Below are 17,538 nucleotides of genomic sequence, written 5' to 3' on the forward strand. Positions count from 1 at the left end.
CTAAGCATTCTGCTTTACATTCACACAGCCATGTTTCATCCTTCTGCCGGAAACAGCAGCAACAATAATGGCTAGGAATTCTAAGTAAATACTCTGGATTTTCAATTAACCTATTATCTCCTAAAATCATTCCTATAGTCCCGTGAGTTTCTGCTTTCCTGATGTCTCCTCCTTCCTTCCTTATTATGACTTCATGAAGAATCTGGAAGATTATAGGGGGGAAAAAATCACATTTACCTTCCAGCCAAGACCAGAAGCAGTAGAACAATTTTAATATTATGGCAATGCTTGTTAACATACAAAGTATAATTCCAGAGCTCTCTGTGTATTTATAGGATTAGGGTGGGGTGAATTTAGATTAACAGAATTGATGTGACAGCTCTTTGCAATTGTAAAATATTTCCAGTGAAAGCTGGACTCAAAATAGATATGAAATATACGAGGAGTTCTCAGCCACCTATTTTTCTGTGCAAATCTACTTGCATCAACACACATGCTGGGAATATTCTTTACTTGATTGCAATGTACACGTATTCTATCAGTCACAAAGCTGAAGGATATAATGTTATTTTCATTCCAGTTGGGTGTTGAAATAGCTTCAGTTCCTATAGTAGGCAATAAATAAAGGCTAGATCCTGAGGAATGGAGCCAAGCCCATATATAAGGGTTTTTCTATCTGGTCTATGTATTTCTAGGGCTCCCATAAACACAGTATTTAGCAGCTAATACAAATTTCCTGTGTGAAAGCAGTGCCATGGTTGCTACTACAAGGCATAGGAAGCAGTAGCAGATGTGACCTGCTGCTCTCCCATACCTGAGAATTTTGGATCAGTGGATGCATGTAATGTGGGGACCCACTGGACATTCCCAGGGCTGCCATGTTGCAGCATAATCTTAATCCCCCTCTCAAGGAAACCTGTAGAGATACTGCATGAAGATCATCCCCACAGCGCCAGGGAGTGTGGAATCTCCCTACGTCAGGCCTCCATTGCTGATACTGCCTTGTGCCACCATACTGCAATTTAAGTACTTTGTGGTGTTTTGTTAGCATACAGAGTGCCTCACCTATCCCCTTTCCCTTAAGCCTCAAGAACGAGATTTAGAGAATGTGTCATCCCTTCTCCATAGCTCACGGATTTTAATATCGTGATGTCTTATTTTTTTATGATAAAACTACTAATCAAATGGAAAGTCACAGTATAGAGAAGGCAGATTGGGCACTTCTGTTCTCCCTGTCTCCCAACACAAGAATAAGGGGACATTCAATGAAACTGAAAAGATAGCAAATTCAAAACTAAAAAAAAAAAAAAGGACCTACTCTTTCACTCCATATAAAATTAGACTGTGGAACTCACTGCTACAGGGCATCGTTGAGGCAAATAACTTAGTAAGATTCGAAGAGGTATTAGACAGTTATACAGATAATATGAATATCCAAAGTTATAAAAATTAATGCTAACATAGGATATTTGAATGGATTAATGCTTCAGGATTTAAATCCATCTAACTACTATGGATTAGGACAACATCTTCATGGAGCAGATTAAATCACATGTGGGAGTTCCTAACCTTCATCTGAGGCATCTGGAGCTGGCCACTATCAAAGACAGTATACTGGACTGGAGGGACCTCGGGTCTGTACCAGTCTGACAATGCCTGTGTTCCTAATTTAGGTATTTTATTATTGGTATTACAATAGTTCCTATAGTCCCCAAATGAGATCAGGACCCCTTGTGCTATGCACTGTGCATCCATGCACTGTATGACAGTTCCAACCCTGAAGAATTTATAGTCTAAAGGACAAGCCTGAATGTGTGGGAGAGGAAACAGACACAGAGAGGCAAAGTGACTTGCCCAAAAGTCGCAGAGCCAAGATTAGAACACAGCTCCCCTGACTTGCAGCCTAATGGGCTGTCCACTGGACCAAATGCAAATAAGGATCACACAACTGGGTCCCACATCTTAAATGTACTGTACATGCAGCTTCTCTCATGATTTCTCCTTTGCATTTGTAAGATCTGTTAGAAGCAGTACAGCAAAGCCCTTTCGTTTTTGTGGATATTATTTTCCCTCTCTTTTCTGCTCATGCAATATGCAGTAATATAATAATATATATTTGGCCAAACTCTTCTCACATGTGCAAGCCCCATTGCCTTCACTAAGGGTTGTAACCATATAACTGAGACCAGAATTTAGCCATTATATTTAAAACCACATTTTTAAAAGGAATTGGCGGCATTACTAATTAATTATCTCTTACTTAATGACCAAAAACCTTACACCAGATCTCAACTCCAATATTCTGCTCCTCCTATAGTACATGTATTTATATCCCACTGGTATCAAAAGTAGCTCTGCACAGAATATTAGTTTGGAGATAAACCATGCAGCTCAGAGAGGAGAATTATGTCCTACATATCTATTATGTTATTTTATTGACTTATGCAAACACTGACGTTAATTGGAGTGTGCTGAATGTAAGAGCATCAGAATGTCAGAGTTAGGATCTTCCATGGGGATCTGAAAACAGAATTTCAAGCTAACACTTCATGCTTGCACAATTGCCATAAAGATTTAACAACAAAACAGTACTGAACCTAACGAACGGCAGGAGCACTGTGATACTAATCAGAACATTGGCAACTGCAGGTTGGAAAGAAATTGATTTCAGTTAGTCAGCTGCATTTCATTTAGAAATGGAGCAAGTATTCTTTGCATAGCTTCAGAACTGAAAAGATGGGCTCCCTATCTGTTTTCCCTTACTGTTATGGGAGCCATCACATACCATGAACATTTCTCACAGGAGAAGAAATCTTTAGGTTTGCTTTGTGGGTTGGTTTGTTCCACAACATTGAGCTAACTTGTCAATGTTTAATTTGTATAAAAAAATTGTAGCTTCCTCCTTTTAATTTTATTTGTTGTACAATTCTATATAGCATATACATTTCCGTAATGTGATCAAATGTATCAAGCAATGAACTGTCCCACACATACACCCTCAGGTATTTCTTCATATAGTCTTGCCAGGTTTTCAACGGTCATGTATTTAGGTTTATTTCAAAATCTCCAATGTTAGGGTGTGTTTCTTTCCTCCCTCCCTTACACCCCACTGGCTTTTTTTTGTTAATTGTAAAATGCTTGCCAGAGCACAAAAATTAATCATTTAACACTTTTTAAATTTGGAGCTGCATACAAACGAGAAAAAAAGGAAAAAAAGTTCTACATTTATGACAGTGCTAGTTCAAGGTCAAATTTTACTGTTTACAATTTATTGTTACCGGCTAGCAGAAGTTGTGCACATAATAACCCCCTGCATTCCACATTAAAAATATGGAGATTAATCTCTGATTGGATACAAGCTCCCATCTGGTTTCATCAGGCAGGAAGAATTGATTCTATGTGAATGGGGCAGTGAAAACCTACTGTATTAAAGACCAATGGAACTGATTTATGAGTTGATTCCATAGACACTCTCTCACTCTGCCTTCTTCCTTCTCCTTATTTAAGCACAAGGACCTAAATAGCAGCAGATCCACTCTGTAGAGCTGTTATCATTCTCACTTATACAACCCAATATATTATTTTGTGTCTATGTGATGCATTTAAAATCTCTATGCGGCTAAAGGTTCTAGGGTGCTAAACATGGAGAATTAGCTTCAGTCCAGTATGTGGGTGTGAAAAAGATTACACTCAAACACAGATGGTGAATGGGAGTTTCACTTTTCAATAGCTGGCAAGGTACAGTATGCTTAGGTAAAACTGTGCAGAAAACTTTTGTTCCTCTATGGGTTTCACATTTTAAATGGTATAGTGGACTATCAAACCTGCTGGCTGGTTGCCTGAATTAAAAAAAAAAAAGCAACCTTCTTCCACTGAGGCTAAAATTTCAGCACCATCCAACACATCCACTGCTCTTTATGCAGTGACATATGTCAGGGTGTTGAGTTCTCCCACCGCTAAGATAAAAGCATTTATCTACTTACTTGCTGCTCAGGCAGCGTCTGAGTGAATAGGAAGCCCCTCCTCCACAAGTGCGTGAACATTCACTCCATGAACCCCAGGCATCCCACAGTGTATCTCGGTCTTCTTCAGACCGAGCTGTTCTGGAACTCTAGAAGAGGGAAAAAAACAACAACAACATAACCCAGGAGATTAGTGAAGAAAAACTTGTTTTAAATCAATCTTATTGTAATTCACTTAGTCTTTCTGCATATCAGATATGCTGCAGGTCTTAGCAGACCCTGCAGAAAGATGTTTTGCTGAAATTCCTGACTGCTGGGCATTAATGTGGTGTTTGCAGTAGATGGCTATTTAGGGTACCTAATTTCATCCTTTTAGCGTTCACATTCCATCGCAGCCTCGAGACAAGGGAGGATTAATATGAAAGAGCATTTTATACAGCAGTGAGATCAGGCATTTTCTGTGCTTGTGGAGAAGGGGGCTGTCATACGGGGTTGTTCATAGGAGTATTTTTGCTGCACTAGAAAAGAAAAAAATCCCATTTGGACAATTGGTTTTTCGAGGAGAAATTCCATAATCTGTGCAGGTGATTGGGCTTGTCAAGTATGTATGTACAAATGGAGGCCAACTAAAGAACTCATTGGAAAAACTGGCTCATTGCACTTTGGGCCATCCCTAAAGAATGCTGCATTTTAATTGTATTTAGAACAGACTACAGGAATGAACAAAAATAGGGGGAAAACTTTTGCAGCGGTCAATCTTAAGCATCTAACCACCGGTATAGTAGTCTGGGAACCTGCGTTAGCTGTACATCTGCAGGGATTCGTCTCGGAAGCAGAGACAGATCAACATAGACATCACTTTACCATCATAAACAGAGCTATGTGCAACTTCTGTAATGAAATCTGAACCCTGGCAAAGACTCCAGTGTTATTCCCAGGCAAAAGAGAAAGCATTGACTGATCTGGGGCGGTGAACACTTACATATATGTCTATTCAGAACAGACTTAGAACATATCACAGCCCTAGACCTAGATCCAAATTCAAACCCTCAATATCTACTGAGTTGGGCATTATGCCTGCTGCCCTCAGTCTTTAAAACTGTTAACCAGCTGGGACTTACAGTGTGAGAAATGTGTTATTCAGTGTAAAGGTACCATTGTTTGTATTTGTAATGCAGGAACCAAGAGTTTATTATTTATCCTAACTATTAATACTGAGGGAATGTTCTAAAAAGGGAATTTTCTAATCCTACAGGGTGTGCTGTAGCAAGTGTTCTCACAGTCACATATTATACAGGGCAAGCACCCAGCAACAAGGCTGGTTGAAGAGAAGACAGCACTTTTATACAATGCGCCAACACTGAGGTCAGCTGGCTCTGCTCAAACATCTGGACACATCTAGATCACATAGGAATGCTGAGGCTTAACTTTGGTAGCGTAACCCCCCTCATATTAGTTACTTGAGTACAAAAAATTTGCCATGACTTAGTGGTACATTGTATGTCCTTAACAACTAAATAAGGGGGAAATGAAAACTGTAGAAAAGAGACAAAGCAGATTGCCTTCACTGGAGTTGCACTCACAGCCGCCCAGAGGATTCAGGGGCCTGGGGCAAAGCAATTTCAGGGGCCCCTTCCATAAAAAAAAGTTGCAAAACTACAGAATATTATATTCTCGTGGGGGCCCCTGTGGGGTACGAGGCCTGGAGCAAATTGCCCCATTTTGCCCCCCCCCGGGCAGCCCTGGTTGCACCCATTTACACGGAGATGAATTTGGTACTCTGTTCGTGTGTGTTCCTACGCCTGTGTTAATTCATGATATTAAATAGATTAACATTACAGAAATGTCTGATTTTCCCAATGATCAGTACACTATTAAACTCCCCCGTATATACAGTATGAGTTCACTTTATTTGATGGGTCTCTATTCTTCCTACTTTATTCTATTTGTTACACAGTGGTTTCTGCATTTGTTTTCCTTTAAGAAGTTGTTGCTACAAGTGTCTTACAATAAGACCCCTTATTACTTTGACATGTGTTACAAAAAGTTATAGGTAGCTTACACTTTGTGAAATAATTGATTAATCCTATGCATGCTGTGCTGCAGAGCACATATGAAAGCATTACACCTTTTTTCAAGGCATTCCTTTTAGTTTTATTGCCACAAATATCCACATGGCAATTCAGGTGTGGCTTCTCTAGGAACACAGTTAATCTGCAATCTCTAAAGGCACCAAAGGGCTAAATCGATTAACAGAGGATAGATGTTTTCTAATTCTCTGATGACTTCTGAAGAGCCCTTTTCTGAAAACAAGTAACAAGTAAATATTTATAATTAAAAAAAATTGCTTATGTTTTGAAGGCCCAATTTTGCCCACAGTTACATGGGTGAGGTATATGGAAACTGCACTTGACTAACAATTTAGTTCATGTAAAAATACTTAGACTGCACAGGTTGACGTGATAATCAAATCATATTGTTATATTCACTCCAAAGGCCTGATTCTACTTTCACTGACACTGGTGTGAATGTGCGGTTACTCTGTGGAAGTCAATGGTCTTAAACCAGTGTGAGATCAGAGCCAGGCCATAAATTGACAACTGTTAAGAAAAAATAAGATTTTCAGGGCAGTGATTAAGCCAATTTTTCTTCTGCGTCTCTGTACTTGTTTTTTTATCTTACACAGTCCAAGCCCAGTCTTGGAAAATGAGTCACATATATATGGGCCGCATGGGTGAAAAAGCAAGTTGTTACTTTCTGGCAGCAGCATTGAATACAGCTGTTTGTTTTGAAAGGAAGTGGCGGGGCTAAGGTGCAGGGCTGACGGACAAGACATATAACACCATTGTCCGCTGGACCCTTGCAATGGCACTGGTGCTGCATTCCTGACGCTATTGCTCATGTACCCTTAGAGGCATAACAGTTTGGTTTTTTTAAAATTCGAGTATAGATTTTGAAATATACATGTGTGTAGAGGCCCACCCCCCCAAGTAAAGAGAGCTGGATATATTCGCCTTTTCAGTTCTGAAGCAACCTCTATCCACTTGACATAATACTCATGATGCCAGATCCTCCTGGTACACCCCTTTCAAGAGGGCCTGATCCAAAGCCCACTGAAGTCAATGCAAAAACTCCCATGATGTTTAGTGGACTTGGGATCAGACTTTAAAATAATAGGCTGCAAGCAGGCCCCAGCACAATTTTTAAGGTGGAGTGAAAAAGAGGATGTGATGAGCAAATGACTTTGTTTGGATCCTCTTAAAGAGATATGTAAGTGAATCTAATGACTGAGGGATCATTGGCTTGAGCCAGAGGTATACGGTGGGCAAGCTTTTCTCATGCAGCTCTACTAAAGCACCTCAATTGTGACTCTACTACTCCATTCCCGGACCTCTCCCATGCTGAGGTTGCCTGTCATGCCAAATTGTGTGGTGGTTTTGAGGATGTGGCCAATCTCCATTTCAACTCTGCTACATGGCAAGGATACTAGAAATGTGTCTTAAACAGGTGCAGCACTTTCTTCGCCAGATGCAGCTTTCTGAAGAGCAGGTTCTAATTTAGATGGGTAACCGAATCATGTTTTAACCACCGTGACCATGCAGTACTATGTTGTTTTGCTTTGGATCCACCAGCTGTAAAAAACAGACTCAATTAATTTAGTGAGAGAACACTGGATCCAACCATTGTGTGTATTATACTGATTAGTCACACTAAATTCTATCCTCTCTTTCTCATCTTTATGAAAATGCAGCTCGTCTTAATTGTGAATCAACCCTATAATTGCTAGGAATAAAGGCAGCAATTAAAATGAGTATGATAAGGGATTAAACTCTTGACTATAGACAATCTACCCCCCAGCTGCAAAAGATCACACATGCAATAGATTCCCAGATGCATTCCATCCCCTCTATGCAATCGTTTTAGCCTTTACATGTGAGATAAGAATAGCTTGATGCCAGTTCACTGAAGTTATTTCAACTGGCAGCTATCTGCCTACCAGCTTCATAAAACAAAAATGTGTGCTGCTTGTTTCTATTTTTCAAAGAAATAGAAATCATCAAATTGCATACAGATACATGTGCTAATTATTCAGCATTGGTATCAAGTCCACTCTGAAGAGCAGCTAAACAGGGTTGCAAGGTGAAGCCACATAACTGAGGACTCTTACCTCATCACAAGTTACAAGCAGCCCAACTAGACATGCAAAGGGTCCACATTTCTCTGAAATAAATTGCACACCCACCCAGAAGAGAGTCATGTGCCAGTTATTTGCATTCCAAGATTTGTTATAAGACCTATATATTCCCAGAAAGCATGTGATCTCAAGTTGGAACAGGTTCCAAGTTTTCTTTCAACAACTGGAATAAACATAGTTCATTTTCAACTCAATCCATGTTTAATGTTAAAGAAAGTAAAGTGAATTTCCCTCCTCTGAACTGTGTATTTGAGAAACAAATCCAAGCTATTTCAAATCTAAAATCGTTTGTTTATTGCAAATTTGAAGAGCCTGGAATATAAACATACAAGTAGTTTAATCCAGTTGAATCTATTTTCTTTTTTGGTTTATGACATTAAAACTTAAGGATTTACTGTACAGTACAGATTTAAGGCAAAAACTTATACCCCAAGGAAAATAATTTCAGTCCCACATAGCCAATGACTCTAGAAAGCAGATTTGACTAAACTGAAGAATGCATATTAAAAAAACCCTCTATATTATTAGGCCAGAACACTCTAGTTATGCTACTATACACTTTTGTAATATTTCAACCATTACCATAGAATTCTTTAGCAAATGAGAAGAAGCAGGACTATCCCACGCCAGAGCAGCTGAGAAATTCTGCCACCATTGGAAGCTCCCTTCAACTAACACTTATTTCCTTCTTAGAAAAGCCTTTATAAGCTGCTGGTTGCTTTCCTTCAGGTTGATGTTTCTCTAAACAGCACCAAATGCCAATTGCCCAGGATGCAGACTCTGAGCATGGCTCATTGTATGTTTCCATTGAGATCAGGAGGGTTTTCCTCACACTGGCAGTCATAATCAGGACTCAGTTTGATCTCCCTTTTAGCCATCTACTGATTTGTCTACAGTCATTTCAATTATTTGTTATATTTGCCCCAACATCTGAGATATCAACTGCAGAAATATCACCTCATGCGAGAAATTCCCAACAGTGGTTACAAATGACGAGCATTAAAAATCGGCCAGGAATAACTGAAAGCAGATCTTTCCTTGTACCTCATTGCCTTAACATACATTTCACCTAGGACTGATCCTGTAACTACCATGTGACATAGCAACAGATCCCCACCAGAAGAAAGGAAAGTGAAAACTGAAAAATTCTTTAAGGAGTCAGAGAAATCCCCATCACTAGGGATTATGAAAGCTGGAAGAATCAGGCACATACAGAAAGAGTGCTGAATGCACAGGGCACGTGGTCCCAGAGCCTTACAAAGGAGAATCAGGTTTTAAACTATAGAGCTATACAAAACCTTTGCCTAGCAGATAAATAGACTGAGTTTTTCAAAGGAATCGAAGGGAGTTAGGCATCCAAATCACAATAAACTCAGTGGGAGCTGGGTGCCATGAGCTACCCAAGGGTCTCCCTTAGGCTTCTCAGAAAACCCCATCTTCATTGTTTAACAATCAGCCTTGAAGGACTGTTTATTACACAGTCTTCAGGTTTTCATGTTATTTGCAGAACAACAGGTCTTCGCTCCCCTAATACACAGCACGCAGTAGTCACTTAAACCATTTGGAGTAGTATGTGATACAACCCGAATGTCACACCCCTTGAGTTACAGCAGCCAGCCTGACCAAACGGGAGCTGTGTCCATGGTGAGAGAACCATGTTTCTTCAGTGTGTGATGGGAGAATGGGATGGGGAGCAAGACCTCAATTAATATTCTAAGCTCTATAAAAGAAGTCCGTCCCTAAGAAAATAAATGATGTGTTCACATACTGGAATTCAATTAAAAATTCTGTTTGAAATGGGAGTCTCCCTATTGAAACCAACCATTTGCCCGTGTCACACAGAGACCACCACAAACAAAGGAAGATCACATAAGTTTAATTCCTCCACCAGTTCCAGATTTTCCTCCTCCTCCAGTAAATTGCAGCTGGAGTCATATCCTCCAAGCAGCCAGCGAGTTCTAGAGATGAACCAGTAACACAGCCCATTGAAAATGCCATTAACCCATTGACGGATGAGGATGCTGATGTGGAATCTGAGTCACAGCTATTTCCCAGATGACAACTGCTGCTGGTTTTGGTTAGGAAATTCAGATCATCTGGTTCTTATCACAGCCCCACTGTCAGTGACAGGACGCAAGGCTCTTCTGAGGCCATTGCCCAAACTTGCCTTTTGCTACTGCAGAAATGAAGCCAGTAACAGAAAAGAATATTTTCTCTATATAAAGCCCTCCCTCCCTCCAGACACACACAGTTATATCCCTACGTGGGTTTCTGCCAGGCTATGTATCCTTTCTCTTTTGCAATTGTTGGTGTTTCTTATTCTCCAGGTATGTCTGACAAGTCAGGCATTTGCTACAGTATAATGATTCTGTCTCTAGTGTGTAAAGAAGTAACTGCACTCAGGGCTTATCTAGGTGCATTATGTTAGGAGACAGGATAAGTGACCTCATCCTTTTGTAAGGAATCAAAAATTCAAAAACTTCCCCACTGTTTTACAAATTTTCACTTGCAAAATATTGTGCATCTTTCTTGTGTTCCATCCAAGGTGACAGCTTCATTAAAGCTCATCTAGGAAATTGCTTGGAAATCTCTGTTTTTTGACAGAAGGCAAAGCTAGAAGATAACTTCACAGCCAGTTGAATTAATATTGATTACTGTCAAACAAAAAGTTAGCTGCTAAGGCATTTCTGACTAGCTGTTGGAACTTTCTGGGCTATTATCTCTGGAAATCTCATGAATCAAATACTCTTACAGTGTTTCCAGTGACCAGAGCACATGCTTAATATATTTAAGGACAAAAAGAGTTGTACACTGTCTGATACAGTACCACAATATTGAGGTACATCAGCTGTACCAAAATATATGTTACCATTCTGCATATCTCATCACAGCAGGGAGCCTAGTGGTTATCAAGAATTACCAGGCTCTTCTGTGAAATGCATTAGTGGTCTCAGTCCAGCTTCTAATGGACACATGCCCATTTCATGGAAACCAACACCACCACAACGGGTGACCCTCTGATGGCAAACTCAGTGGAGTTGCAAGGACTGAATGGGTGTGAAGACTGAACTAGCGTCTTACCCCCAGAGGTGCTTCCTTCAGGTCAGGATGGAAGGATGGGGAGGTGGTGTGGGGTTGTTTGAATTTCTGTTCCCCCTACTGTTTCTCTTTTAAGGCTAAATAGAAGACTACAGCCTTCAGAGTTGCCAGCCTGCCAACTTTCAAAGGAGTCATACAAACTGTAAGAGCTTGATTTTCGGCTCCTTGCAAATACAAAGCTACTGAATACAAAGGGAGTTTTGCTTGCACAGAAGTTTTAATTTCAAACGTAAACAGTTAGCTGTCCACTGTTGTTGTTAGCAGCCCACACGTGGGGTTGTTTCATGACAACCACTCTGTTAGAGGAGGTATGATTTACTGTATATTGCCTAATCAAAAGGATGTTGCTGCTTAGAAAACTACATAAACTCCTGAAAGCACTTAGTTTTCTGGCAAGTACCATGGAAGGAATCACAGAATATCAGGGTTGGAAGGGACCTTAGGAGGTCATCTAGTCCAACCCCCTGCTCAAAGTAGGACCAATCCCCAACTAAATCATCCCAGCCAGGGCTTTGTCAAGCCTGACCTTAAAAACCTCTAAGGAAGTAAATTCCACCACCTCCCTAGGTAACCCATTCCAGTGCTTCACCACCTTCCTAGTGAAAAAGATTTTCCTAATATCCAACCTAAACCTCCCGCACTGTAATTTGAGACCATTACTCCTTGTTCTGTCATCTGGTACCACTGAGAACAGTCTAGATCCATCCTCTTTGGAACCCATTTTCAGGTAGTAGAAAGCAGCTATCAAATACTCCCTCATTCTTCTCTTCTGCAGACTAAATAATCCCAGTTCCCTCAGCCTCTCCTCATAAGTCATGTGCTCCAGCCCCTGAATCATTTTTGTTGCCCTCCGCTGGACTCTTTCCAATTTTTCCACATCCTTCTTGTAGTGTGGGGCCCAAAACTGGACACAGTACTCCAAATGAGGCCTCACCAATGCTGAATAGAAGGGAACGATCACATCCCTCGATCTGCTGGCAATGCCCCTACTTATACAGCCCCAAATGCCATTGCCAAGAAGGCTAACAAGGGCACACTGTCGACTCATATCCAGCTTCTCGTCCACTGTAACCGCTAGGTCCTTTTCTGCAGCACTGCTGCCTAGTCACTTGGTCCCTAGCCTGTAGCAGTGCATGGGATTCTTCTGTCCTAAGTGCAGGACTCTGCATTTGTCCTTGTTGAACCTCATCAGATTTCTTTTGGCCCAATCCTCTAATTTGTCTAGGCTCCTCTGTATCCTATCCCTACCCTCCAGCGTATCTACCACTCCTCCCAGTTTAGTGTCATCTGCAAACTTGCTGAGGGTGCAATCCACACCATCCTCCAGATCATTAATGAAGATATTGAACAAAACCAGCCCCGGGACCAACTCTTGGGGCACTCCGCTTGATACAGGCTGCCAACTAGACATGAAGCCATTGATCACTACCCACTGAGCCCGATGATCTAGCCAGCTTTCTATCCACCGTATAGTCCATTCATCCAGCCCATACTACTTTAACTTGCTGGCAAGAATACTGTGGGAGACTGTATCAAAAGCTTTGCTAAAGTCAAGGAATAACATATCCACTGCTTTCCCCTAATCCACAGAGCCAGGTACATCATCATAGAAGGCAATTAGGTTAGTCAGGCATGACTTGCCCTTGGTGAATCCATGCTGACTGTTCCTGATCACTTTCCTCTCCTCAAAGTGCTTCAAAATTGATTCCTTGAGGACCTGCTTCGCGATTTTTCCAGGGACTGAGGTGAGGCTGACTGGCCTGTAGTTTCCCGGATCCTCCTCCTTCCCTTTTTAAAAGATGGGCACTACACTAGCCTGTTTCCCAGTCATCCGGGACCTCCCCCAATCGCCTTGAGTTTTCAAAGATAATGGCCAATGGCTCTGCAATCACATCCGCCAACTCCTTTAGCACCCTCAGATGCAGCGCATCCAGCCCCATGGACTTGTGCTCATCCAGCTTTTCTAAATAGTCCTGAACCACTTCTTTCTCTACAGAGTGTTGGTCACCTCCGCCGCAAACTGTGCTGCCCAGTGTAGTAGTCTGGTAGCTGACCTTGCTCGTGAAGACGGAGGCAAAAAATAGCATTGAGTACATTAGCTTTTTCTACATCCTCTGTCACTAGTTTGCCTCCCCCATTCAGTAAGGGGCCCACACTTTCCCTGACTTTCTTCTTGTTGCTAACATACCTGAAGAAACCCTTCTTGTTACTCTTATCATCTCTTGCTAGTTGCAGCTCCAAGTGTGATTTGGCCTTCCAGATTTCACTCCTGCATGCCTGAGCAATATTTTTATACTCTTCCCCGGTCATTTGTCCAACCTTCCACTTCTTGTAAGTTTCATTTTTGTGTTTAAGACCAGCAAGGATTTCATTGTTAATCAAAGCCAGTCACCTGCCATATTTACTATTCTTTCCATACATCGGGATGGTTTGTTCCTGCAACCTCAATAAGGATTCTTTAAAATACAGACAGCTCTCCTGGACTCCTTTCCCCCTCATGTTATTCTCCCAGGGGATCCTGCCCATCAGCTCCCTGAGGGAGTCAGTCTCCTTTTCTGAAGTCCAGGGTCCGTATTCTGCTGCTCTCCTTTCTTCCTTGGTAACATTGACAGTAACAGTGATGGGTGTCAATTCTTAGAGATAGAAGTCATCATAGTCTGCTTGCCTTGTGGGTCTTCCACTTCCTGGTCATCTGTAGTTTTCTCCCATCTGCCAATGTGCCACTAATGCAGCTGTAGTTCAGTGCACAACAATTCTCAGCAGCCATTAGTGTTACTCAGCCTGGAAAATCCACTGCTCAACTGTGTCTCCGTTTACACCAGCTTAACCCAGGCAAAGGGATCACAAGTCCCCCCTATGGAATACCCTGGTACAGGAAACCCCCAGTGGGCTCTCTCTGATCCACAAGGGAGGCTCCACAGCAGAGGCACGGAGGGCATGTGCTGGGGACGCAAGGGGCAACTGGCTATTTTGTGCAGGTGCATTGTCCTATAGGCTCATTTTCTAAGAGGACAGGGTTTGTTCTCTACTATGAATGTGTTAAAAATTTCTAAACAGAAGATGCCTAGTTATTCCTATATTATTTTTATTTTAGCCTTTATTATTATTGGTTTGGATCATCCTTCCTGCAGAACAGGGAGAGGCAACTCAGGGGAGGAAATGTCTATGAGAATCCCCTGGCAAAGGTCTCCCCTGACTGCTCTGCTTGTGTCAATGTGGGACAGAGATTCCCCGTTCCCCCAGTGGGAAAGACTTTCATGATAGATGCCAGGCCATGAAAAGGGGGAGTGAAAAGGTGCTGCAGAGGTGGCCGATCCTCTTTCCTTCAGCACAGGAGCAGTGAAGATCTGCCAGGCAGGAACATCTGGACAAAATCTTGACTGTTATTAATTAGTATTAAGACCAAAGTCACCTTCTGGGCACCAAGCTCCTTAACACAGGATGACTTTAACCATAAGAATGGGTGGACACACACACGTTTACTTTCTCTACTTATTCAGCAGCTCAATATGCAGAACAATATTTAATGGGAGGTGGCTGAAGGCAGTACATTGTCCGTGTCATGCCCATTGGCTTATCCTCATAAAACTCCCATTGCCTGAACATGTGCCACGTGGCTATACTGCCACACAGCACTTCAAAAATGTATCCCTTCATGGTTCATAATGCATGCACTAGTCCACAGCAATAAGTAAAAGAAAAATTGATTTCTTTAAGATCCAAATAACCATTTCCCACAGCTGGACTGATGGTCGTATCCCAGGAGAAATGTGCCAAAGGTGAGCTCACTTGTTCCCCTTTAAAGAGCAGCAGCCAAGCTGGTGGGGGGGCAGGGGAGAGGGAGGTTGGCAGAGTATGGCGCTGACACTGTATTACTTCAACATGTGGCACACTATGCTCACCGTAATATGTTATAATAATGCCTTATAAAATCAGTCACACTCTCATTCCACTCAACCACCGAAAAATAGACACCACTGGGGCAACGCAAGTGAGAATAAGAGAGAGAGAGAGAGAACTCTTACACAGGTGAAAATTACAATACTCTCCTGTATTTTAGTCATTCTGCACAAGTGTAAACACCAGACATGGGTGATCCAATAGAGAGAAGAGTACAAGCTGGCTCAATGTCAGCCTTGTTTTCTAATTAAATCAGAACTGTTTTAAGGCGTGGACTGGTTCACTTTCAGTACGGGTGAAATCATTTTTGCAGAATTCTGAACCCATCCAAATATTGCTGGGTTCAAAAGTTCACCTTAAACGACAACCTTTTGGGTTCACATTCCATTTAGAAGACACTGGGGAGGAAGGGAGAGGCAAAGGAGGAGCATAGAGAGGCAGGGTAATGAGTAAATTAAATTATTGTTTATGGTAGCGCTTATGTGCTAGGTGCTTTCCAAAAACTCAAGAAGGGAAGCTGCTCCAAGAAGCTCACAACCGAAAGGACAGAGAAACAATGAGAAGAACAACAACAATGGGCAACTCAATTCACTGTAAATAGCAAAGAAGAAGTGGGTAATTCTGAGAGACTTAATTATGCACAGGTCAGATCAGGCATGTAAGGCCTGTTACTGGTACCACATAACTGATTATAACCTGCCGCGGGTTGGGTGCTCAGCAACTAAACTAGGAACCCCACCATTCACTGAACTATGTGGAGTATGCCAGACACCCATTGGAGTGAAAAACAAGCCACAGAGGAATAACTCCATCTGGCATTACCGCCTTACAGCTAGCTCTTGATTGAACAAAGGATGGGGAGGAAAACCCCAAACTAAGTCAGCTCTGGAGAAAACATCAGGCAGTTGGCCCTGTAACTCAGTTGTGCCCTACATCATCTGCTGCAACTGTGCTGGCTTCCAAACATTTTGGTCTCCAACTTTTGGGCACAGTCCGTAGTGCTGAGGGCTCAGGGAAGGGTTTTGGTCCGAAGGCAAGTCTCTACCTCCTTTTTTTTTCTGCCTAGGCATGAATGCCAAAAGGTTGCTTGTTGGTTTGTCAAATGTTCTAAAGGAGGTCAATGACACCATCACCAACAGAGAGCTGAAGAAGCTTGACATCAATGTAGCCGCTCTCTCTGAAACCGGACTAGCTGACACAGGCTCTTGATGCAAGATGCCTTACACCTTCTGGTGTGGAAAAAGCAAACAAGACTTCCAGCAGAGGATGGATTTTGCAGTCAAAAACTCATTAGCATCCATGGTTGAATGTCCCATTGCAACATCAGAATGTATCATATAACTAAGAATATCTACAACAGGTGGTTTTGCCATCATCATCAGTACATATGCCTCACCACTTTCCTCCAGCTCTCAAGAGAAACATTTGTTCTAGCATCACTTCTGCAGCATTGTCAGTAAGCTACCTTTGCGTGATCAACTCTATCTACAGGGAAATTTCAATGCTAGAGTCAACTCAGATCACTGGATGTTGCCACTATATATAGGCCACCATGAAGTGGAAAAAAATGGCTTATAATGGGCAAAGACTACTGGAGCTCTACACCCACATTACCAGAACCTAATTCCAAGGGGTTCACCACTGGAAGGTCTCATGGAGAAACCCTAGATCTGGACAGTGGCACCAAATGGATTTGTCACCCATAGAACTATATACAGGATGGTCTCCATACTCACTGTTTTTCACAGTGTAGACTACTGCACAGACCATGTGCTTGCATGCTACAAAATAAAACTTTCACCATGGAAATTTCATCATGCCAAACAAAGAAGTTGCTCATACATTAACATCAACACAAAAGATAACCAAAGAAGGTATCACCAATTCACTATGAATCTCAGGGAAGCTAAGCTATTGATTGCACCCCCTCTGAACATTGATGCAGCATGGTACACACTCAGAATGAATATTCATCTAGGTGCAACCTTTGTTTTTGGTAAAAAAGACTTTACAAGATAAAGACTGGTTTGCAGCATATCCTGAAGAAATACTTCCAGTTATCGAAGTAAAATGCACAGCACAGCACCACCGCACAATGAACTCCACTCCTGAGACACATGCTAACCTCAGAGTGGCTAAGAGCACATTACCATGAACAGGAAGGCAATACATTCTGTCACACTGAATCAATCTGTGCGAGAAGGCACAAACATCCTTTGAGAATGGAGATGTAAGACGTATGATGGAATCAAGAAATCAATAGGTGCCTCAATCAAGAAGACTGCCTCACTCAAATCTCTTAATGGAGACAATATTATTGATAGAAGCAAACAGATGCAATGCTGAATGGAACATTATCATAAACTCTATTCATGTGAAACC

General features: G+C 41.8%; 1 protein-coding gene across 5 annotated transcripts in view; it reads right to left on the minus strand.

Moving 5' to 3' along the window:
* The window catches only part of ADAMTSL1 (ADAMTS like 1), a 649,946-nt gene that overhangs the window by 231,301 nt on the left and 401,107 nt on the right, over positions 1-17,538 (minus strand). For all 5 annotated transcript variants that reach the window (XM_039544630.1, XM_039544629.1, XM_039544631.1 and 2 more), the window contains one exon: positions 3,984-4,111. In XM_039544630.1, coding sequence (XP_039400564.1) covers positions 3,984-4,111 — 128 coding nt within the window. The remainder of the gene's footprint in view (positions 1-3,983; positions 4,112-17,538) is intronic.

Source organism: Mauremys reevesii, linkage group 6 (genome assembly GCF_016161935.1).
Source record: "Mauremys reevesii isolate NIE-2019 linkage group 6, ASM1616193v1, whole genome shotgun sequence".
NCBI classification, from domain to species: Eukaryota; Metazoa; Chordata; order Testudines; family Geoemydidae; genus Mauremys; species Mauremys reevesii.